Source organism: Geotrypetes seraphini, chromosome 3 (genome assembly GCF_902459505.1).
Source record: "Geotrypetes seraphini chromosome 3, aGeoSer1.1, whole genome shotgun sequence".
NCBI classification, from domain to species: domain Eukaryota; kingdom Metazoa; phylum Chordata; class Amphibia; order Gymnophiona; family Dermophiidae; genus Geotrypetes; species Geotrypetes seraphini.
This window is the reverse complement of record NC_047086.1, coordinates 285,295,268-285,321,380: the sequence shown is the minus strand read 5'-3', so window position 1 is coordinate 285,321,380 and position 26,113 is coordinate 285,295,268. Positions and strand designations below refer to the sequence as shown.

The following is a 26,113-nucleotide window of genomic DNA, read 5'->3' as shown; positions in this document are numbered from 1 at the left end:
AATTAACATTTTCACTGCTTATAGTGTGCTTTGTAGTTTTTTTAATTTTAAGGTTACTATTATGAATTAATATGAAGATATTATGTATACATGAAAAATGAATGGAAGAAATTGGGGGCGGGATTGGGGGGTGGGGCTAAGGTTGGGGCGGGGCTAGGGTGGGATTAGGCGGGGCAAGGGCGGGATTGGGGCAGGACTGAGAATTAATAGATGTCCCCTTTTGATGAAAAAAATAAATGGTCACCTTAGATATGGTAGACTCCCTCACACATTAGTTAATATAGAAGAGTTTAAAAAAAGACAGACGAGTTCTTGGAGGAAAAGTCCATTGTCCACTATTGAGACACCCTGGGATTGGTAGCATAAATGTTTCATACGCATATTTGAGTTTCTATCAATTACTGTGACCTGGATTGGCCACTGTGGAAACAGGATACTGGGCTAGATGGACCACTGGTCTGTCCCAGTATGGCTGTTCTTATATATATGTACTCATATTTAGGATTACCAGACGTCTGGATTTCCCCGGACGGCTTTTCAAAACCCAGCACTTTGTCCGGGTTTTGAAAAGCCTCCTCAAATTGTGTCGGGCAGGGAGGAAATCCACGCATGCACGGATATTCTTCCTGCCGAACAAGAGCAGGCAGTGGGGGGCGGGGCTGGGGCGGGATTAAAGTGTTATAGGGCGGGGATGGGAGGAAACTGGGTGGGTCTGGGAGGCGGGGCTAAGGGGTCCGGATTTTCTGATTGGAAAATCTGGCAATCCTGCTTATATACACTACTACTGTTGAAGGAAAGTAAAACCAATTAATACTGCATACATAACAGGGTGGAGAAAAAAGCCTCAGAGTAACATGGCAGTAATGAACACAATTAATGAACAGCTGCCATAATCATTGGCTTAAAAAAAAAAAACCTCCAACCCATGTACAAACAGTCTTGGAGCATAGGAAGAACGAGGTATGTAATTTTTCCCTTGAAGCAGCTGGCTTCATCGAAACATGAATTCTTGTCAGATTTTCTTGCATGGAGTTGGACTGTTCCTTGGGTAATGTACGGAATTTGGATCATTGTTTGATAGAAATTGAAGCCCAGAGTGACCTACAGAACTGCACCGGATACTTATCGTGCACCCTTAGCCACAGTTGTGAGTGCTCCTCCTTCGCTGTGAGATTGTTTGTACATGGGTTGAATGTTTTGTATGCCAATGGTTGTGATTATAAAATGTAAACTAGGCACTCTATTTCAATAAATTTAGAATGAAAAAATACAAAGCACCTGTACTTTCAGCAGGGAGAAATGGTCTCACTACCTTACTGTCTTCATTCAATAGGTTCTTTCAATATTTGTTTAATGTTCCTCAGCGGGCCACCACACACTCAAGCATTCTCATTGTGTATGGCTTTATGCTCCCCATCCTCACTGGAACAAAATATTCTTTCAATGTTATACTCGTTTACTTATTATTATTTTCTATATAAATAATAAAGTTACTTAGCTTTTAGCTTTGAATTTAAAGCAAGACGCTGTGCAGGGGAGTTAGTGTGAAAACACCGACATGTTTCGCCCGTGTTAATACAAGGGGCTTTTTCAAGGTTCCAACTCCCTGTATAATATAAAGTCAAGATGTGAATTAGCTAGTCACCCTTCCCAACTTCTTACATACATTATTTATCGAGTATACTTAAATTAAATCTTACAAACATTCATACCTCTCACAAAGATTCGACCGCCATAGCGTCCAAACGAAATGGCAGGCCGACATTGTATCATGTGATTTAAAGACTCAGTCCCCTCCCCTCTCATGACGTCGGGGGACGGAGCATCTCCAAATTGATTCTATTAAGGTACACTGAAATTCTGGAAGACCTGGAGGTATCTAAACATTCAAGAGTCTTATATAAGGGATGCCCATTCAAGCTCGTTGTTAAGTCCATATGGGGTCACTGAGTTTAAGCGGTAAATCCACCGCTGCTCAATCATATTTAATTTCTGTTCCCAATCCCCTTTAAGTTCCTCGGTTTCTAAATGGTCAATAACTCTCCATTTAAGATGGTGGGTCCCATGTTGTTTATCAATGAAATGTTGGACTATCGGGGCTTGTGTCGTCAGAGTAGTAATCCGCGATTTATGTTCGTTGAGACGAACATTGATCGCTCTCTTAGTATGCCCTACATAAATTAAATTGCATGGACATACGATGATATAGACAACCCGGGAAGTTTTACAGTTGGTATTGGTCTTAGATTTAATTACATGCCCCGATTGTGGATCAGTCCATTGGGGGCCCTCCAAGGTCGAGTTGCACCACTGGCACTGTCGGCATTTTTCATGGCCCCTTAGCATAGTGGGGTCTACTGTCTTCTTATCAGGTTTTAAAAGTGCCTGCCCGATGGTCTTACCCCGGCAATGTGAGAACAGGGGAGGTTCTACTAGACATTGGTGTAAACTCAGTGTATGCCAAAATTGTTTAATCAGGGATATTAATACTCCTGATGCGCTGGAATAAGGTAAAACGCAAACAAGTAGCTCTTCCTCCTTAGTAGCTGTTTTTTCTAATAGTAAAAGGTCTCTCTGAGCGTATCTGGCTCTCAGATAAGCTTGCCTCAGGGATCTTTTCGGGTAGCCCCTCGCTAGAAATCGCAATTCCAAATCTTTAGCCACTTTTTTGAACTCAGCAAGAGTTGAACAAACTCTGCGGATTCTTAAATACTGGCTGATAGGCAGGTTGTATCTCAAATGGTATGGATGGTGGCTATTAAAGTGGAGTAGTGTATTTCTTGCTACAGCTTTTCTATATAAAGTAGTGTGTATTCCTGCTTCGTCCTTATTGATCAGAATATCAAGAAATTCAATCTCGGTTTTACTGTAGTGGGCTACAAATTGTAGATGTGGGTTCAAGGTGTTTATCCACGTACAAAATTTCTTCAAATCTTGTTCTGTCCCATCCCATACTATAAAAATGTCGTCCAAAAATCTTGTCCAACTTTGAATAGATTGAAAGAACGCCGAAGGGTACACAAATTCAGATTCAAACTTCCCCACATATAAAGTCGCAATAGATGGAGCTACTGTCACTCCCATTGCAACCCCCTCTACTTAGCTTAACAACGAGCTTGAATGGGCATCCCTTATATAAGACTCTTGAATGTTTAGATACCTCCAGGTCTTCCAGAATTTCAGTGTACCTTAATAGAATCAATTTGGAGATGCTCCGTCCCCCGACGTCATGAGAGGGGAGGGGACTGAGTCTTTAAATCACATGATACAATGTCGGCCTGCCATTTCGTTTGGACGCTATGGCGGTCGAATCTTTGTGAGAGGTATGAATGTTTGTAAGATTTAATTTAAGTATACTCGATAAATAATGTATGTAAGAAGTTGGGAAGGGTGACTAGCTAATTCACATCTTGACTTTATATTATACAGGGAGTTGGAACCTTGAAAAAGCCCCTTGTATTAACACGGGCGAAACATGTCGGTGTTTTCACACTAACTCCCCTGCACAGCGTCTTGCTTTAAATTCAAAGCTAAAAGCTAAGTAACTTTATTATTTATATAGAAAATAATAATAAGTAAACGAGTATAACATTGAAAGAATATTTTGTTCCAGTGAGGATGGGGAGCATAAAGCCATACACAATGAGAATGCTTGAGTGTGTGGTGGCCCGCTGAGGAACATTAAACAAATATTGAAAGAACCTATTGAATGAAGACAGTAAGGTAGTGAGACCATTTCTCCCTGCTGAAAGTACAAATGGTTGTGATTATGGCAGCTCTGCATTAATTGTGTTCATTATTGCCACGTTACTCTGAGTTTTTTTCTCCACCCTATTATGTTTATGGTATTGGTTGGTATACGCTCAGGCTATGATTTTACTTTCCTTCAACAGTAGTAGTGTATATGGGTAGCAGTATTTATTTTGTTGAAACCCTTATTTTTTGTATTATTGGGGTTATCATATGGCTCCAGATACAAACTGCTAATAAAGGATTACTGACCACCTGCTTGGATTTGACATCTCCAGTGCCTCTTTTTGCTTGGATCCAGAAAAAGGAGGACAGGTTGAGACATCCAGGTTTTACTTCCATTTACTCATTTAGATTATTGTGTACAATTCTGGAGGCCACACCTTCAAAAAGATATCACAGGATGGAGTTGGCTCAGTGGAAGGCTACTAAAATGGTTGGTAGTCTACGTCATAAGGTGTACGGGGATAGATTCGAAGATATCAATAGGTATACTTTGGAGGAAAGGTGAGAGAGGGGAGATATGATAGACATGTTTAAATATCTACATGGCATTAATACACATGAGGCGAGTGTCTTTCATACTCCAGAGTAAGAGGGCATAGGATGAAGTTAAAAGTAATCTAAGGAAATACTGTTTTACCAAAAGGGTGGTACACCTCTATTGAAGCAATATCATTGGCATCCAGTAGTTTACCAAATTCAATATAAGTTAATCTCACATGCATTTAAAGTATTCAAACAAGATTCACCAGATTATCTCTTATCTCTAACTATACCAGACTTTTCAGTTCTTTAAATGACTCAAAGATGATTTTGTCTAACCTACAACAAGCACAATTGGAATCAACACATAACTATGAATTCTTTTTTTTGCTGCACCATTCTGTTGGAACAAATTACCTTTAAATTGATGTGCAGAAGATTTAAAAAAAAAATTTAAAAGTTCTTCTAAAAACTTGGCTATTTGAACAGGCTTATTCCTCCATTCCGTGATTGAAGCTTGTGAACTTGTTTTCTGACATTCATCTGATTACTTGAATGAGTGTATACTGTATTTTTCACTGTATAAGACGCACACACCTGCAGAGGAAGAAAACCCAAGAAAAAAAATTCCCACCACCCTGCCCTGTACCTCCTCTGGTGATCTAGTGGTAGGGTCTTATAGAGTGATAAACCCGTAAACAGCATAGCCCCCCCCCCATAGGCAGCACAGGCACCCTCCCCGTAGGGAGCAGAGGCAGGCACCCCCGCCTTGTAGGTAGCCCAGCCACCCCCCTCCAATAGGCAGCCCCCCAGGTACCTTTTTTTGAAGTCTGTTGGAGCTTTCCCTGCTCCTGCCTTTCTCCCTCATCAGGTGGCTCTTCTGTTCACAAGTCGCAAGAACTGTCTGCAGCCAATCAGGGAGTGGCGCCAGACCAGGCAGGAACGCAAACAGCACACGCCTGCCTTCTGTGCCACTCTGTCCGAACTGATGAAGAGCCGTCCGGCGAGGGAGACAGGTAGGAGCAGGGAAAGCTCCAACGGACTTCAAAAAAAGGTACCCGGGGGGGCTGCCTATAGGGGGTAGAAAAAGTGTGTCTTATAGAGCAAAATATACGGTAATTCTCTTCTTGATATGAGTGAATTTTCCTTTACTGTTAACAAATTGGAGTTCCTTTTATTTATTTTTTTTTCTCTGTAGTGGTATAGTAGTGGTATAGTAAGTTAATAACTTTTTATTTGGCATTGTTGCTCAGAAGCAGCATGTGTCTTCTATGGCTCTTATGGGAGGTCTGTTACTTGGCACTGTTGCTCTCGTTCAACATCAAGTTACATAAATCAGTCGTTTCACCATCTGCCAATTAAAGGGTTAAAGGAAATGAAATGATAGATGCATGGAATCATCTCCCAGTAGAGGCGGTAGAGACAAAGACTGTATCTGAATTCAAGAAAGTGTGGGATAGGCATGTGGGATCTCTTAGGGAGAGGAGGAGATAGTGGATGCTGCGGGTGGGTAGACTGGATGAGCCATTTAGCCTTTATCTGCAGTCATGGTTTTATGTTTTCATTTGCTGACATTAGGCTACTGCAGAAATCAAAGGGGGGAGTTCTATAGACAGTGCCCTAATCTAGGATGCCTAACTGAATTCTGCATGGAACTTAATTGTTAATTGGCACTGTCATCTTGACATAAGGACACTGGATCATCTGTTGTTCTATTGTCCTTTGCTACTCAATTTTTGGAAGTCTATGTAGGGACATATTAATTTGATTCTGGAGAGTGCGGTTCCACTGTCGTACGAAGCGGTATTCTGTGGAATGTTGGTATCTCGTACTCCTCCAATAGATAGACATTAGAGCAGATTACTCAGTATAATGACCAGGGTAGCCATGCAGATGGTGACTACAAACTGGAGGAATTTTGATAGATTAAATTTCACCTTATGGTAGAGTTCATTATGCTTGTATCATAAAATCCATAAAATGAATTCTGAACAAACGGGTAATAATAAGTTGTTTAAATTGACGTGTGGTCCATTGACCAATTTTATCAATTCTAATTAAATGTCTTATTTCCCTTTTTCTGGTTTGATTTGCACATCCAGGAGAGGGAGAGGGATATTAAATTAGGATTTGCTTATTAATTACATGTATGTGTGTATTGTTGTATGGTTTATTTGGATACATTGGAATCAGGGTGGGTGAGAGGGGGGTGGAAATGGTTTTGCATGTATTTATGGATGGATCTAAGTGCTGTTTTTCAAATTACTTGTATGTATTCCTTTGTACACTGTTTTTAGACTGAAAAATTAATAAAGATTTTTTTGAAAAAACCAGATTTTATAAAAAATTAAACAATTAATTTAATTTTTGCACGGAATGCTGCACAGCGCCTAGCAATGTGTAGGTCAAGGTGCCTAATGACGCATATCAGCATCCTAAGGTCTGCATCTCAACACACTCTTAGGGCTCCTTTTACTAAGGCGCGCTAGCGTTTTTAATGCATGCAGGAAATTACTGCGCGCTACACCACACACTACGCTTCTAGAACTAACGCCAGCTCAATGCTGGCGTTAAGATCTAGCGCACGCAGCAATGCAGTGCGCGCTATTCCACACGTTAAAGCCCTAACGTGGCTTAGTAAAAAGAGCCCTTAATGTCCCTTCACTAAAAATAATTGGCACTCATCGCGCATACATCTTTTTGGTAACGACACCTTCAATTTGGAACTCACTTCCTTTATACATAAGAGCAGATAAATTTAATGTAATGTAATGTAATTTATTTCTTATATACCGCTAAACTCCGTTAGGATTCTAAGCGGTTTACAGAAAATAGACAATAGTGTGCATTAAAATTATAAGTAATATAGGTTTACAGAGAAATATACATTAAAGGATACAATAAAAGGCTCACAATCTAACTGAAGTACCTGGAAAAATAACAATTAGTTGAGTAATAAAAGTAAGAAATAGAAATAGAAGAAAAAATAAGAAAATAAACATTCTAACAAGACTACATTGAACTAAGGACTTTGAAAGAGTAGTTTAAAATGCTTTCTTTTGAAAGATGCCTACGATTGATTTATCCCATGCCTTTTAATTTACTTTTATCCTTTTATTTTTTATTTCAAAAATTAAAACATTCTCCCATCTTATCCTTTTGTTTTTAGCCTTATGTTTTTATCCTCTTGTTATTCCCCTCATCCTCCCCTAGTTAGTCTGTCCTGTATGGCATATGCTTATTTTACATTGGTTGTTTCAATTTTAGGTTTTATTGTACAATGCTTTGAAATTTTAAGTTACACGTTTAATCAAATTTTAATAAACTATAGGCATGGTTAGGGGCAGAGAATAGGCGTGGATGACTTAGGCACTAGTGGCGCTAGGCGTGATTCTATAAGCAGCGCTGCACAGCTGATTGACTCGTGCTTACAAGTTAGGCGCCGTTAGGTATCATTTATAGAATTGGGCCCATAATGTAATTTTATAATTGTAATCATCTTTATTCCTCTTTCTTAAAATATTTATAGTGTCCTAGTGTTACCCATTGAAATGTATAAAGAAGAAAAACACTTATTAAATATTAAGTGTAGCTAATGCCTGTTATTAGCTGGAGTACGGCCATGTTCACTAGCAGAAGAAAATTCACTTAAAAGCATTATTGAATTCCAGCTTGTTTCTGATACATATTGCAGCATTTAAAAATGTTTGAACTGTTTTTATCTAATGTCTAGATGGTGATACTCACCCTGGCACTAAACCAGGACGAGCAAAACAGCACACACAGGAGAAGATGACTGCGAGTTTGCCTCGGGATGGCAAACCTGATAGCCTAACAGAAGCAGCAAGCCTTAGGGCAGCTTCAGGGAAGGTCCACATGGAGGAGCAACACCACAAGGCTGAATCGACATTCGAGGGTGACACCCAGTCCACAGAGTCAGTGGGCAGGCCTTACTCAGACTGCTTATGCTCTGGGGATGCAAGGAAAGATAACAATTGCATACAGCCAGGAGAAAAACAGCTCAGTGAAGATGTAGCACAAATAACTGCAATCTCTAAGGAGCTCAAGGAGGAGCTTTCCAAAGAACCAATTGTAGAGAGATTGAGGGGTGCTGATCACACATTTCCTGATCAGAAAGTTAACAGAGGTGTCTCACAAACTGAGGGAAATTCATTCAGGACGAAACGCTGTGATGACTCAGCTGAGATAGTCGAGAGTCAGCTAGGAAATATTGTACCAGGACTGCAGCCGCTGGGGCTTGAAGATGACAACGAGAGAGAATTTATACAGGGCAGAACTGATTCTAGCACCTGTAATTTGGCATCCGATGAAAATACTGTAAAAACGACCGAACGTACACATGCTTTACGTTCAAGCACATGCAGGGAAGAAACAGATGAGGAGATGCAAAATGAAATGACTGAGGATTTCTGTATCCCCCTTTTAAATGGGAGTTTAAAAGACTCCAGAGACCGTCTCGCAAATTTGGAACAGCAAGATGATGTTGATACTCTGACTGATGACGATGCTTCTTACAGTCCAGGAGACTCGGCACTCGAAGACAGCTTTGTGTCTCTTGATGAACTAGCAAAAAGGATAGAAGTTGAAGAGGTAAGAGCTGTTGAAGTCTGGTTTGTTTGGTGTTTTTTTTTCTCCTTCATGTATTAAGACCTAGATATCTGTTTCCATTAACTGATGTAGTCTGTGTTGCATGTTTAACTCCCACAACTTATTCTTGAAAAATGTTTGCCTGAGGCAGACATTAGACAGAATTCTTTTTATTTTTCATTTGAAAGGGTGTCTTTTAGGTTTTAGCACTATGCAGGAAGCACTGGACTAAGTTTTTATTTCATCCATGTAGGAATAGATGAGGTTGCTTGAATCTATTTATTATTTATTTGTATTTATATTTATAGCTTAGTTTAGATGGTAACCCATATTCATGTTTGCTGCATAGCTGTAATTTAATGCCCTGCAAGGACAATGTTAGACATGATGGGACGGAGAGCAGAAATTTGCAAGAGGTCTCAAACCTTGCAGTGAGCTCTGCTTTCTTATGCTTTGGACAAGTGTGAGGCCCTTAGAGCATGGGAGTCCAGGACAGACACCCTGATTGTACCCCTTAGTACCGCCCTTGATGCCACGAGAAATTTGATTGGCACAAAAATCAGGTGTAATCAAACCCATATGACATTCTGGGAAACAGAGGTGTTAAAGTCATAGTTTTAAGTGACTATCAATACTTTTGTTAAAAGTTATGCTATCTTAATTTTCAGTGACAGGCAGTTATAGAACCGAACTCAGGCTCCAATGCACAACATTCTGAAGCCACAGTTTAAAAAAAAAATACCATGGCGGGAGCGATTTTTCCCCAACAGGTGATGCTCTGCATGAATAACATGCAAATTATATGGGTGAGGAACTGTACCTGGCTCCTCCCCTCAACCCTCCTGTCAAAATCTGCTCACCACTGCTGCTCTCTCTGTCGGCTGAGCTGATTACGGCAGGGGAATCCCCGCTCAACTGAGCCAGCAGGACTCCCTGAAACCGCAGTTGGTTTTGGGGAGTCCTGCCAGTTGAGCTGAGCAGGGATTCCCCTGCTGCAATCAGCTCAGCCAGCAGGAGAGCAGCAAGCAGCAGCGGTGTGCAGAAGAACCCCTGACCGATCCCCCTCCACCCATCAGGGGGAGGAGCCTTAGGCGCCTGGACCAGTCAGAGCCTTAGGGCCCTCTTCGTGCATCCCAGGATGCACTGGGAAGGGGAAGGCTGGCTATTTTCATGAGGCGGGATAAGGCAGGAGGGAGTAGGCATCTCTCCTGCCTATTGTCATGTGTGGGGGAGGTTATTGAGGGGATGTCCTCAGGCAGGAGGAGTGGACATCCCTCCTGCTGATCATCGGGGAGGGGGGTTAGTCGGGAGGTGGGGGTGTCCTAAGGCGGGAGGGAGTGGGTATCCCTCCTTCCGATTGTCCTGTGTGTGGGGGAGTTATTTTATTGTAATTAATTAATTTTTATTTTATTGGGAGCAGCTGCTGTGTTCGCGTTGTGTGCTCACACAACACATGTACAGCAGCTACTGGTAGCTCCATTTATTCGGTGCTGGGGAGGGGGGGGGTTGATGTTCCCTTTAGTGCAAAGGTCTCAAACTCAAATCCTTTGCAAAGCTACATTTTGAATTTGTAGGTATTTGGAGGGACGCAAAAAAAATAGTTAATGTCTTATTAAAGAAATGACCACTTTGCATTAGGTAAAACTCGTTATAGTTTATAAATCTTTCCTTGCTTCTCAAGTTTAATATTTTTTTATTAGTTTTATAATAACAGTGAATAAAAAAAATACATGTACTGTGTGAACATGCACATAGGTACATAATACTGAAGAGGATTAATATCCATCATAAATAGCGGTATGTGCAATAAACAGAGTAATACAGAAGATTACATCTAAAACACAACATTAAAGAATAGTCAGTCATAAACAGAGAACATTCTCCATAGCATGCCACATACTCCTAAACCATAACCATGAGTAAGAGTACAAAATCAAGGAGATTCACAAAAATCAGTCATGGCTTTCCATATTTTACAATACTTATCAATGCAATTGAGTTCTGCATGAGCTTTTTCAAATTTGGCTATCTTTCCTTGCTTCTGATAACAGCTGAAAGCAGTGCAACATGCAGAAAGTGAAAAGCTATCAAAGTATCAACTGCAAGAGACAAGGTACCATTTTGAGGCCCTTGGTATTATAAAGAACGATTCTTTATGGAAAACTTGTACTGTAAGTGTCTGGTGGTCGCGTCTGCAACCGCCTTCAGCTCTCACCTCCAGCACGAGATTACGTACAAGCTGCATTGCCTCTGGAACGTTGCCCGCCTCACCGCTGTTACGTCACACAAGCGCTTTCCTGCATCTGTATGCGATTGTCCTCTCCATGCCTCCTCACAATCGCGTACAGACGCAGGAAAGCGCTTGTGTGAAGTTATAGCAGTGAGGCGTAGTCTAGTGGGATTCTACAGCACAGGCAGCAGTGGCTATTTTGAGAAAGGAACTGTGACAGGCAGTTCAGCAAGTGGTCATTGCTCCTACCCTTATAACTCTGTTAGATCAGCCAGCATAGAAAAAGTAGATGGGGGGGAGGCCCAGTCTGGGGCTTAATGGAGGAGGGAACCCGCTTGTTCTCTTGCAGATTATAGCTGATATTCAGCCCGCATAAGTGTCTAATGCTGACCTGGCTGGATATCAACCAGAACCTGGATGAGCTCCTTCCTTATCCTGAATTTGGTCCCAGATATTCAGTGCTGGAGCCCAGATATGGCCCAACATTGAATGCCCAGGGCTAATTCTGGCTGTGGTAGTCAGTGTTTATAAAAATGCTGACTGTTACTATGTGCTACATGAAACTGATGCATGTTAATTCAGTTACCTAGTAACATAGAGGGGCATTTTCGATAGGACGTTTTGGGAAAGACAGCCAGATATCCAATAGAGAAAATGTCCATTCTCAAAATAGCAAGACGTCTATCTTTTTTTTTTTTTAGAATGACCTAAGTAGGCGTTTTGGTCCTTAGTACGTCTATCTTTTTGGCCATTCTCAAATAGAAAGACATTCACATGAAAATTGCACAAAAGCATGTTTTTCAGCAGCTAGCATTCTTAGGAAACTGTCACTGCTGAGCATTCCTCAGCACAGTAGAAAGATTACTGCAGAGAATGTGATATTAAAAGTCCCAGGTTCAAATGTCACTTTAACTTGCTTCTGTTATATAGTGAACCCTCCAAAACCCACCCAAAACTTACCATACCCACCTGTACACCACAACAATAGCCCTTATGCCTACAGGTGTCATATATATGTAGGTACAGTAGGTTTTGGAGGGCTCACCATATAATATAAGCAACTTATAGTGACATCTGTACCTGGACCTTTTAATGTGAAATTCACTGCATTAGGGATTAAGGCATGACCTACCACCCCCTTACTCCTCCTGTGGTCACCGACCCCTTCCCACCTAACCTACCTCTACTCCTATCTGTACCCCTCAATCCCTTTGTCCTCTAGGTACCTATCCAAACCTTCTTTGAAGCCCTGTAACGTGGTCCTGCCTATCACAGCCTTCGGAAGCGCGTTCCATGTATCCACCACCCTCTGGGTGAAAAAGAACTTCCTAGCGTTTGTTCTAAACCTATCCCCTTTCAATTTCTCCGAGTGCCCTCTTGTACTTGTGGTTCCCCATAATTTGAAAAATCTGTCCCTGTCTACTTTTTCTATGCCTTTCAGGATCTTGAAGGTTTCTATCATGTCTCCCCTAAGTCTCCGCTTCTCCAGGGAGAACAGCCCCAGTTTTTTCAATCTGTCAGTAAATGAGAGGTTTTCCATACCCTTTATTAGCTTAGTTGCTCTTCTCTGGACTCCCTCAAGTACTGCAATGTCCTTCTTGAGGTACGGTGACCAGAACTGGACACAATATTCCAGATGCGGGCGCACCATTGCACGATACAGTGGCAGGATGACTTCCTTCGTCCTGGTCGTGATACCCTTCTTAATGATACCCAACATTTTGTTTGCTTTCCTTGAGGCTGTGGCGCACTGCACCGACGCCTTCAATGTTGTGTCTACCATCACTCCCAGGTCTCTTTCAAGATTACTTACCCCTAGAGGTGATCCCCCCATTTTGTAAGTGAACATCGGGCTCTTTTTCCCTACATGCATGACCTTGCATTTCCCTATGTTGAAGCTCATTTGCCACTCTTTGGCCCATTCTTCCAGTGTCGTCAGATCTTTTTGGAGATCTTCGCAGTCTTCCGTGGTTTTAACCCTGCTGTATAGTTTGGTGTCATCCGCAAATTTAATGACCTCACAGTTTGTCCCCGCCTCCAGGTCGTTAATAAATATATTGAATAGGAGCGGTCCCAGCACCGACCCCTGCGGAACTCCGCTCGTGACCCTTTGCCAGTCTGAGTAATGGCCCTTTACTCCAACCCTCTGTATCCTGTCTGCCAGCCAGTTTTTGATCCATCGGTGGACCTCCCCTTGCACCCCAAGACCCACATTTTTGGGGCCTAAAAATCTCAGTTTATATTCGAGTATGTACAGTAAGCCCTTGCGACAGGCCCCTTAGAGCTCCTATCCCGCTCACTGTGTCACAGCCAAGCAAGGTAGGCAAAGGACAGGACACAATTTTGGAGCCACTACCTCCCTTGCACCCTGTGCAGCCGCACAGCCCACACACAGCTTGCTATGGCCCTAGGAGTAGTGGGAAAATCTGATTCTGTCTCCCTGCTTATTGAGTCCTACTTTTGTGTTAACTCATTAGCACCAGGCCTATGCTTTTAAGCATGATCACCTGGAAGCAGAGGGCAGTGGAGGCATAGTCCTGAGCCTTTGAAGTTTGAGGCCACAGATCATAATTTCAGAAGTGCCACCCTCTGTCTTTACTACCCTGGACATTTGCCTATGCCTTGAGCAGTCTCTGGCATTGTTAATACGCTTCTAAGCACTGAATTCATCATCGAGTTTCTAAAATAATCTATCTTTGCAAATAATATTTTAACAAACATCACATATATATAAACAAGTAAAATTCTGTCTGCCAATGTTTTATTTCCCAACAGCAGTGGAAGTATGTAGAATAGTCGATGGTCTCCAGTTGGAAAATTTATTGTAGCACTTCAGCAATTCAAGAGCATTTTTCCAAAACTCAGTCCATTTTTTTTTGTCAGTTTTGAGCATTGCAAATAATTTTGTTTATCTACTGTTACAACTTATCATTTCTGTAACTCTGCTAGATATACATAGCGCTGTACATTAAGATATACAGGAGACAGTCCCTGATCAGTAGAGCTTACAATCTAATTAACAGGTGAACAGAATGAGTAGGGGGGTTCTTAGGCAAGGGTGCATAACAAGCAAGTTTGGGCTATGAGTTGAAGGCAACCTCGAAGAAGTGGGCCTTTAACCTGCATTTCAAAACTGCCAGGGATGGAGCTTGATGTGCTGACTTAGGCAGTTTGTTCCAGGCGTATGGTGCAGCAAGAGAGAAAGGATGTTGTCTGGAGCGGGTAGAGGAGAAGGATGCAGTAAAAAGAGACTTTCCCAATGCACGGAGTTCCTGAGTAGGTGTGTAGGGAGAGATAAGAGAGGAGAGATATTGGGGAGCTGCAGAGTGAATGCACTTTTAGGTTATTAAGAGGAGTTTGAACTGTATATGGAAATGGATGGGGAGCCAGAGAAGTAACTTGAGGAGAGGAGTGATGTGGGCATAGCGACTCTGGCAGAATATGAGTTGTGCAGCAGAATTTTGAACGGATTGAAGTGGAGAGAGATGGTTAAGTGGACGGCCAGTGAGAAGCAAGTTACAGTAGTCAAGTTAGAGTATGGATAAGTTTTCTAGCGGTGTGCTCAGAGAGGATGGGTTGGATTTTGGTGATATTATAGAGAAAGAAACAACAGGATTTTGGTGGTCTGTTAGATATGTGCAGAGAATGATAGAGAGATGTCAAGGATGACCCCAAGATTGTGAGCTGATGAGACAGGGAGGTTGAGAGTGTTATCCACTGAGAGAGAGTGTGCGGAGAGGAGTGGTGAGTAGAGAATGACACGGGGACAAATTTGTCCCCGTCTCCGCAGGAACTCAATTTCCCCATCTGGTTCCCATGAGTTTTGTCCCTGTCTCAACCCCATTCCTAAAAGCTCTGCCTTAGCCACACAAGCCTTGAACACATTATTTTAAAGTGTTTGAGGCTAGTGCAGATGAGGACAGGACTTGCAGGAATGGGGCAGGGTCAGGGACAGGGAAAAATTTGTCCCCGTGTCATTCTCTAGTGGTGGGTTTGGTTGGCAAGTGAAGTAGCTCAGTCTTGGCCATGTTCAGTTTCAAGTAGCAGCAGGACATCCAAGCAGCGATGTCAGACAGGCAGGCTGAGATTCGGGTCTGGATTCCTGGAGAGATTTCTGATGTAGAAAGGTAAATTTGGGAGTTATCAGCATAGAGGTGATATTGAAAGCTATAGGAAGAGATCAGTGTACTGAGGGAATGATTACAGATGGAGAAAAGAAGATGAGGTCCCAGGACAGAGCAGCCTTGAATGATACTGGGAGAGCAGTGGAGGAAGATCGACCACTTCATACACTAAAAGTGCTATGTGAGAGATAAGAAGAGAACCAGGAAAGTACAAAGCCCTGGAATCCAAGTGAGGACAACGTTATCAAGGAGAAGGTGATAGTCTACAGTGTCAAAAACAGCAGATAGGTCGCGAAGGATGAGAATAGAGATCTTTAGATTTACCAGGAGAAGGTCATTGGAGACTTGATCACAGGAATAAGCTATAGCTAATGAATCGTACCTTGATGAATGACATTAATTGCACAGCTCAAAACTGAGTGAGTTTTGGGAAAGTGCTATTCAGTTGTTGGGCCTTCTTATGGTGGTGGTTGCTCAGTGCTGCTTACAAAGTACGCCTATATTTTGAGTTGCTTGAAGCTGCACAGCCTGGACAGGCGTGTAAACATTTCCTCTATGTATAGTGTACACAGTCAGAAGGAGGCCTGCAATAATTAGTGGAGAATGCTTCAGGACGAACTCTAGTATTCTGAAGATGGTCTCTTAGGGGGACAGTTCTATAACTGGGCACTTCCCAGGTGAGGGCACCCATGCCACATACGGAGCAATTCTGAAATGACATCTGTGCGCCAAGTCAGCATCAGTGTGCCTAAAGTTAAGCAAGTCTCCTCATTGGTCCATTCAGTATTCTTGAGCATACTTTATTATGTACCAAAAGCACTTATCTTAGTTTTTATGCTGTTCGGGGCTCCGACATGAATTCATGTTTCACAACTAGCTGTCTCAAGGAGCATCCCCTTTCAGAAAGATCCACCGCCAGCTCAGTTTCATTCTACAGTGAATTTGAACTGAAATGAGATAATAAGTTCAAGGGTGGCCACTGAGGTCACCTTTAGATACTTTTGCTGAATTTTTGCTAAAACTAAATGAATGAAAATTGATGAGATGAGAAGATGGAAGAAAAATAATTGCTAGAAGTGAAGTACCGGTATATCTAATTTGGATTTATATGGCTGCTTCTCTCGATATTTTTCAAGAATAGCCATTAGAAGAGTGTTTAAAGTAAAGCAAGGACATTCACGCCAGATCAGTGGAAGGCATAAATGGGCACGCCTATGTGTTCAATTCTATACACATAACTGATAGTATTCTATAAGTTACGTCCATATATTGGAGATGTGCCTATTCCGCTCCCATTCTCCGTCCCTTTGCAGTTACACACCAAAACACTTACTCATTACGTTATAGACTAGCACGTGATACATGTCTTTGTGTAAATGACACTGCTCTATGTATTTAACACGTGCAAGGCATTCATGATGACACACTCCCAGTTATAGAATTTCCGGGTTTTTTTAGTGAATTGCAGTAGTTTGTTGTTTTAAAAAGAAAGGCCTTCAATAATTTCTCAGACATGATTGCAGAAATTTTGTTATTTCCCTCCTAGATTATCTTCCCCCACCCAAACTTTAAGATTCTGACAAATTGAATAGATTTGATACAGTTGACACTTATACTTTAATAAAAATAGGGCCTAATATTCAGACCACAGTGATAAGCAGCTTTTAAGTTGTTCACAGGCTGAGTTAACTCCAGTTATTCAGTGCCGCGGCATGTCCAGCCTCCAGCATTGAATATCTGGTTTAGTGCAGCAATCCAGAACTTAACCAGGGACCAGCCAATATTCAGACCAGTGCCAGTTAAATCCCTTTGAATATTGATCCCCTATTAGTTGCCTTCCAATATACCAAAACTATGGTCTCCTTTTACGAAGCCGCGTTAGCTTGCACGCACCTTTTTAGCGTGCGCTAACCCCCGTGCTAGCCGAAAAACTACCACTTGCTCAAGAGGAGGCGGTAGCGGCTAGCGCAGCCAGCAAATTAGCGCGTGCAATGTTACGCGCATTACACCACTAACACGGCTTCGTTAAAGGAGCCCTATAACAACCCCCCCCCCCCCACCCCCATCACTTTTACAAAACCACAATAGTGGTTTTTAGTGCAGGTCAGCGCGCTGAACACTTTGTGCTCCTCCCAATGCTCATAGGAACTCTGTGAGTGTCAGGAGCATCGCAAAGCATTCAGCACACCAACCTGCACTAAAAATTGCTATCGCGGTTTTATAAAAGGGAGGGGAGATGCGTAAATGAATGGAAATATTGTAATCAATTTTTTTTTTTTTTTCAACTAGTAGCAAGTTCACAGGGTTGTGATATGTAAATGGTTTTAAGGCAGCGAACTGAAGCACATGTTTCAGGCAGGTGCTTCTTAAACTGTGTTACTAAATTTACAGTGGAGCCGGTTAATGATTAGGGTGTAATTGTGTTTATACTTCAGCCTGACCCACTTGTTGCCCCTGAGTTTCACAGTACAGTGAGAATAAACTGAAAGATCTTCATGGTATAAGAATCATAATAGCTTCCGTTTCGCCTTTTTGCAGTTCTTTTTTTTTTTTTTTTTAATGGCTAAGCTGTAATTGCTTTCTAAGATGGAATCTCCTTGAGAAAATACTGCTTCCAGAGAAATCCTTAAGAGAAAAACAACTCTGTTAGGTACATATCAAACATTCCATACTTGCTCAAGTTATTTCTAAACGAGAAAAATATCGCCACACCATGTAGTTTTAATTACATGAAGTCACTGTAAGCAACGATCGATCGTTGGAAACTTGGCATGGTATTGCCCTTTCATCTGGGGATTATGCTGCAGGGGATAAGGCACATCTGATTTCTCTTTGAAGATTCTTGCCTGCTTGAATATCAGGGTTTGAAGTGCTCAGTTTCTGCCACTATTCAAAACGATATAATTGGGCAGAAGAGGCTAACCAGTGATATTCACTTAACCGGACAATGTTGCTGAATGTCACCACAACCTCCCCCCTGCACTATCCAGTTAGTGCCATGGTTGTCTGTGGGCAGAGCCTGGGAGGAACCAGTACTTAACCAGTTAAAGGCAATATTCATACTAGTAACCAGTTAAGTAAATATAAAGGTTGTCCTAACTTTAGCTTTGGAGCTAACCAGGCACTCGTCTGACCCCCCTCCTGTCCCAGTCCCCCCTATCCCCAAAGAAGAATCAAGGTCAGCCTGACCCCCCCTCTAGGGCCCCCCCCAGCTATACTTCTAATCACCCCTAATCACTAGGGGTTGTGAGTCTGGCCATTACAACCCCTAGTAACAGTGGGCGGTGGAAGGCCTAGCCTTGATATTTCTTTGGGGAAGAGGGAGAGGGGATTGAGATCGTCAAGAGGGAAAGAGATTGGAAGAAGGGTTTCATGCTGTTTTGGGGGGAAGGGGAGGGCAGGAGCATTAGAATGGGTTTTTTTTAATGCTGTTCCAGGGGGTGGGAGGGAAGGGATTGTAAGAGGGGGTTTTACTGATGTTCTGGATGGAGGGGGGGAAAGATGGAATAGGAATCGTGACAGTAGTCGTGACCTGGCCAAAATTATTTATGTTGATCCTAGTCAATATTCGGCCTTCAATGAATATCCAAGGCTAATTCTCTCTGTGGCAGTCAGTGTTTTAAAAAAATGTCCTTTATTTGAACTTATTCCACTCAGTGAGGGACATTTTGGAGCAGAACTGCCTTGAGACTCAGTTTCTGGAGATAAACCTTTGGTCCAGTTTGACATTTGTATTTCATTTCGGTGCAACGGGGTATGTACCGGTATATTCTTTGTTTCATTGGAAATCAGTGCAGCAGATATCAAAATGCATCAGGAGGGACTGTTATAATGCAAAGGCTGCTAAAGAGCTCCACGATATGATTTGCTTTCCATTACCCTAAATTTCAGGACAGATATAAATGGTGGCAAACCATCTGTCAAAGATAATTATATGCTTGGTGGATGGCTACATTAGATCTAAAGCACAGGGGGCTGAAGTGGTTCAGACCTGTTTCTATCAGCTACATGTTTTAAGTAAGATCAAGCCTATGACAGCACAGTCTGATTTTAGGATCGTTGTTCAAAATCCGGTCCTGTCTGTATTAGCGCACCTTCATAAAAGGAGCCCTTAGTTGCCAAATTCCAGGCCATTTTCAAGCTCTGAAAGATGCCTCTTCTTGTTATCCATACCTGCCCTTCGGCGAGAGGGAGAATTAGAAGGCCTTGAGCATGCGCAGATGCATGCTCAAGGCCCAGCAGAGGCAGGAACTTCTTCGAGCAGCACTGGCATGTCCTGTGGGCTGCGTGCCGGTGCCAGACAGGGGGTAAGTTTCAAGTTGGTCGGGCGGGGAGTACCAGTTTGCGCGGGGGGGGGGTGCCGGTTTGCGCGGGGTGCCTTTGCGAGTGGGGAGGGATCATGTGCCGCTGCCTCGGGGGGAGGGGGGGGGAACGTATCAAGCGAGTTTCCATTATTTCCTATGGAGAAACTCGCTATTGATATATGAGTATTTTGGTTACGAGCATGCTTCTGAAACGAATTATGCTCGTAAACCAAGGTACCACTATATTTTATTGTAAGCTGCTTGACCTTTTTGTAATGGCAGGATATCAAATATTTTAATAAACATAACTGAAGGACAGCCCCTTTCTTGTGTTCCTGCTGGCTGTGACCAGGCAGGATGAGATACTTTAGAAAAAGTAATGGGACTCTTAAGATCCTGTATTTTTCCTGATCTGTCTAGAGCAGTGGTTTTCAACCAGTGTGTCCTCAAGAAATGTGAGGCGTGTCACAAAATATTTGGTGTAGACAGGTTGCCTGTGCTTTCTTAACAACCATCTGTACCTGCAAGCTGTGGAGACAAGATAGAACACTGCCCGTATGCCGAAAGGTTGGATAGGCTGGGGCTCTTCTCTCTGGAAAAGAGGAGGCTCAGGGGAGATATGATAGAGACCTTCAAGATCATGAGGGGCATAGAGAGGGTGGATAGGGACAGATTCTTCAGACTGAAGGGGTCAACAGGCACGAGGGGGCATTCAGAGAAACTGAAGGGAGATAGGTTCAGAACAAATGCAAGGAAGTTTTTCTTCACCCAAAGGGTCGATGGACACCTGGAATGCGCTACCGGAGGAAGTGATCAGGCAGAGTACGGTACAGGGATTCAAACAGGGATTGGACGGATTCCTGAAGGATAAAGGGATCATGGGATACTGAGGGAGGAGCTGGGATGTAACACAAGTATAGAAACCAAACCAGGTCGTGCATGTGCAAGACCGGAGGGTTAGGACTTCGATAGGAAGACAGGACTTAAATGAGAAACCAAGGTGGCAAGGGAGCCCCTTCTGGTGATACAGACAGGTCGTGACCTGTTTGGGCCGCCGCGGGAGCGGACTGCTGGGCAGGATGGACCTGTGGTCTGACCCGGCAGAGGCACTGCTTATGTTCTTATGTTCTTATATCCTTACAAAATTTGTCCCTATTTCTTCTTCCCTACTACACCGAGTGATAGATGCCCAGGAAAACCCAGACATGTCCTCTTTTTAGAGGACTGTCCGGGTTCCTGGATGGACTTTCCAAAACCTGGCAGTTTGTCCGGGTTTTGGAAAGCCCCGAGCTCTGGCCGCGTCTGGAGGGCCTTCAGCAAGCATGCGCTGATGACGTCACTCGCATCTGCGCATGCTGAAGGCCCTCCAGATGACCTGGAGGTCAGCAAAAAAGAGATGAGGCTTTTTTGGGGCGGGGCTGGAGGTGGAACAAGTCGGGACTGGGAGCAGGGACATGTGTCCAGGTTTTCCCGTCCTTAAATACGGTAACCCTACCCAGTGATAACTGCTGCCACCAGCTCTAACTAAAAATGTTGCTGATTTGCTGTCTATAGGCCCTGTTTGCTAGGAAGTGACATCGGAGGAAGAGCCAACACTGGTGCGAGCAGCTTCTTGGGGTTGCTGCTTGCGCCAGGAACATTAAAGAGGTACGGGGGAAGGGAAGATGTGCGTTTGGCAGGAAAGGAGCAGGAGGCGGCAGGAAAGGAGTAGGTGGGGGGGGCAGAGAAAAAGGCAGGGAAGGGGCCTCTACCACCCCGGGAGCCTCTCACCCTCACTATACCACTGAAAAGAAGGGAGATTATTGTGCCTATGTATGGAAGAGAAGGGAAGAGATGGAAACTAGATAGATTTAAGAAGGCAGAAGAAAGGTAAGAATAACTTTATTTTTTATCTTAAAAGTTAAATGTGTTGGAGCTTTCTTATGACCACCTTGTGGCCCTCGGAGCTTTCTCATAACCATTTTGAGGCCTTTTATGTGAAAAATGTTGGAGCCCCCTGATATAGGGCAACCAATCTTATACTGTGAGGCAAGTAAGCCTGTACATAGAGGGACATACTGGTATATTCTGGATGAGGAGCTTTTAAGTCTGGAAGCATGTAGTTAAGAGGGAGAGGCAGATACATGCACCTAATCCTACAGAATAGAATAAGGCCTAGCCCCTGACTACACAGTAGACCCTGAATGAGCTTATTCATCAAAGAATGCATTAATCCAGGCTCTATTATCAATACCAGCTTTATAAAAATTAGATTAAAAATAGTAAACTATTGGCAAGATTAGTAAAAAAAAAAATAAATTGTGTGTGAGGGTGTAGAATTCAGCTTCCCATGCTTCAAGATAAAAAAGGGTGTCTTAACACAGGATTTGCAAATTAGTATCATTTTTCAAGATTTACTTCAAGATCTTTACCTCACATAACTCCCTTTTTGCAAAGCCGCAGTAGTGGCTGCCACACAGCAAACACTCCGACACCCATTAAATCCGTATGGGTGCTGGAGCGATTACCGCCGCAGCAGCCACTACCGCAGCTTTGTAAAAGGAGCCCTTAGAGAAGTATTGGGCAGCGATGTATATTTAGCTAGTAAGAAACCAAAATTGGGGATGGGGATATGGTAATTGGCAGTACGGGGGGAGGGGGAGGGTTATGAATGCCCAAAACACAATCAAGCCAGTTTAATTCAACATATTCAGGTCTGGATACTGGAGAGATGTGACTTCATGCCATTGGATTTTGAAAATAATTGATCAAGAGGGACCACACACTAGGTACTCTATATTGTGCAAGTGTTCAAAGGAGATATGGCAAATCTGATATAAAATCACTCTGCAGTGTTCAGATATTACTTTTAGAAATCATATCAATTTATAATAAAAATAACTTTATTTTTGTATACCGCAATACCACAAGCAGTTCAGAGCGGTTTACAGAGGAAGAGACTGTATACAGACAGTGATGTTACAGAAAAGGACATCCAAATTACATTAGCATGCCAAGGGTAGTCAAGATTTATCCGGAAGCATTTCAAAGATACAGCAGGGCAGGAAAGGAATCAGAGAAATTTATCAAAGAGATAGGTTTTAATTGATTACCTGAAGGTTTGGTAGGTGGGTTCATTTGAGATGAAGGTGGTTAGGAATTTATTCCATTTGCCTGCTTGGAATGATAGTGATCTATCAAGGAATCTCTTGTAGATACAGCCCTTCAAGGATGGAAAGGCAAACAGATAGGCACTACGTGTGCAAATGGGGCCTGGAAATTCGAAATGCTGCGACAGGTAGATTGGGGATGAACCTGTTATGGTTTTGAAGCAGAGACAGGCAAACTTGAAAATGACCCTTCCATCGGCAGCCAGTGCAGACTGTGGTTACACAGCATTTTGAATACTTTTTGATATCAACTGAAATATATTGAATATGCAATGATTGGGTGGTGAGGCCACATTCTTGGGGTTCGCCCATTGTTTTTGCCTCCATATCTCTGAGCACATGTTTCATTATAAGTTGATATGATTTCTAAAAGTAACATCTGAACACAGATTTGGCATTGAATTTTGAAAAAGCATATGTTGCTCCCTGGCATTTTAATTACCTACTCCAACTACAGCATAGAATCTTGCCTCTGTATTTGAAGAGGAGCATTTTCTTGATGCCTTTAAGGGCCATGTGGCAGGAACGGACTGGAGAATGAAACTTTTATGTGTTGGTCCAGAAGTAGACTTATTCTAGTTGAACATTTGTTTTTTTTTTTAGTTCAAATATTTTTATTAAGTTTTATGAGGAAAGTAACAAAAGAAAACAGAAAAGATACACTTTTTTTAAACAGTATGTTCATGAGAATAACAGAACATGTGTGATGCTTCATCAATAAACATATGACTGCCAGTAGATATATAGAAATAGGCATACAGTACCGTGAAACCTAAGTAACAATATAGATACTTCTACAATTTAGTCAATGCGTCGGACTCAGAGCAATATCTAATTAAAGGAGACCAAACAATGTTGTATTTGCAAAGGGAAGTAGAGCGTTCAGCCAGTGCTTTTTCATATTTGCTGATCAGACATAGATTATTCCACCATGTATGATAATCAATTTTAGATAAGTCTTTCCAGCAACATAGCACATTTTGAATAGCTAGAGACAACATGATAGACAACAGTTTACATTCAGATGAGTCTAGAGAAGAGGAAATACCACATGAGTTCAAAATAATGAAATTAAAGGAAAGTGGCTCACGAATTTGCAATATTGAGCATATTATATTCCAAACCTTTTCCCAATACAAAGTCAGATGCTTGCATGAAAATAAGAGGTGTTTGAGAGTACCGGGTTGATCTAAACAAGACCAGCAGGCTGTAGAACTAGACAAATCTATTTTATTGGCTAACATGGGAGTCCATAGAGCTCTATGTAACATGAAATACATAGATTGTAACAGTGATGCTGATCTGAGGGACCTAAACATTTGTAGCCATACAGCAGACCAATCTATAGCATCTGACGGTAAGTTCAAGTCTACATTCCATTTGAGAGCTGTATTTTTAGGAATACCGAAATAAGCTTTTTGTAGCCACTTGTACCAAAGTGAGGCTTTGTTATGCCAAGCAGAGAATTTGGTTAGTAATGATTCTATGCCTGGTCGGGAAGCGAGGGTAAGGGCATCCGGTATAATTTTCTTGATGCAATGTGTTAATTGCAACCATTGAAACTGTTGACTGTTGGGAAGACTCCATTTTCGGGATAGGTCTGGAAAGGTCATCCATTGGTCTGCCTGAATCAGATCTTGGATCGTGTGTATGCCTCATTGCTGCCATAGTCGCCAGGAGACCGATGAGCCTTGTATTTTGAATCTGGCGTTATTCCAAATAGGGATGAGTTTTAGATTTATCCCAACTGACATCAAGATGAGAATCAACTTTTCTCAAAGCAGACATGTAGGAGGCAAGAATGGGATCCGCTTTGTCTATCTGGGATAACTGTGTTCCTGGCAACAACTTTATCCTTGACTCACCATACTTAAGGTTTTCCAGTAATTGCCATGATGATGGTACAGTCGATTGTGGAGTCAAGTAGCTTTGGGACCATTGCCGAATCAGGAAGGCACAATGATAATGCAAGAAATCGGGGAAGTTGACACCCCCACTTGAATGGTCTGCTTTGAGTTTAATCAGAGCTATTCGTGGTTGCTTTTTGTTCCATAAAAAATTGGAAAGGATGGATTCTATACTTTTATAAAAAGAGAGCGGGAGGAGAAAAGGAAGCATACTCAACACATAGTTAATTTTGGGCGATATCATCATTCGGATAGTTTCCATCCTACCCCACCATGACAAGTGAAGTGGGGACCATTTGTTTGTGGTGGATTTGGCGATATTAAGTAGATAATCTATGTTAAGCTGAATCGACTCATCCATCGTCGGGCCGAATAGTACACCGAGGTATTTCATTTTAGTACTCGACCAAGTGACTCCTAGTGATTTTACTTCATGTTCCATGTGTGGACAGTTGAGTGGCATTACTTCCGTTTTGCACGTGTTGAGTTTGTATCCGGAGTCCAATGAGTAATCGTTGATCATATGAAGAAGTGGGGGTAGCGAAGAAGGAGTTGTGTATAGAAGTACATCGTCAGCATATGCCGATGTTTTGATTTCCAATTCTCGGAGTTGAAAGCCAGCAATATCAGAAGATGTGCGGATGGCAATGAGGAGCGGTTCGAGAGCCAGATCAAAAAGCAAGGGTGACAAAGGACATCCCTGTCTGGTGCCCCTGGTTGGCTGGAATGGAGATGATAAGGATCCGTTGATGAATGTCCTGGTTGAAGGGGAAGAATAAAGGATGCGGATTTTATCAATAAATCTGTCAGAGATCCCAAACCAGTGTAAAACTGAAAATAAAAAGGGCCATTCTACTCGATCAAAGGCCTTCTCAGCGTCTAGCTCTACAGCTAGGAGATCCCGATTGCAGTGCTGAGCCTGAGTGATGATGTGAGAGAAGGTTCGAGTATTGTCAGCGGAGTTACGTCCTGAGATGAAGCCACATTGGTCAGGAGAAATTAATTTTGTTATCACTGATTGTAGACGATGGGCCAAGAGTTTTGCGTATATTTTCGCGTCGACATTTATCAGTGATAGAGGTCTATAATTGGAAATATATCTGGGGTCTTTGTCTGGTTTGGGAAGGACGATTATGTGGGCTTCAGTGAAAGAACCAGAGACTAGACCTGTAGAAATGAGATGATCGATGTACTTCAGGTAAGGCGCAAGGAGAACATCTTGAAATTCCTTGTAAAATTCTACAGTCAGGCCGTCCGGACCGGGAGCCTTCCGAGGCGACATGGAATTGATGATCATGGCAATCTCTGAGGTTGTGATAGGAAGGTCTAGAGAGGTGTTATCTTCAGTTCCCAGTCTGGGATGTAATAGTTTCTCCAAGAAGGTAGACGAGGAGCTGCGAGAAGTTAACTCAGAGGTATATAAGGTTTTATAGAAATCTTTGAAGGACTGAGAGATTTCAGCAGGATCGGTGATTGAGGTGCCATTGTCTATTATAATATTAGTGATATTGGACTTATCAGCACGTTTCTTTAAGTAAGTTGCCAGAAGGTGGCC

The 26,113-nt window shown here is 42.4% G+C and overlaps 1 protein-coding gene across 2 annotated transcripts in view; it reads left to right on the top strand.

Moving 5' to 3' along the window:
• CNST (consortin, connexin sorting protein) overlaps positions 1-26,113 on the top strand; it is a 169,352-nt gene that overhangs the window by 100,634 nt on the left and 42,605 nt on the right. For both annotated transcript variants that reach the window (XM_033937047.1, XM_033937046.1), the window contains exon 9: positions 7,970-8,847. In XM_033937047.1, coding sequence (XP_033792938.1) covers positions 7,970-8,847 — 878 coding nt within the window. The remainder of the gene's footprint in view (positions 1-7,969; positions 8,848-26,113) is intronic.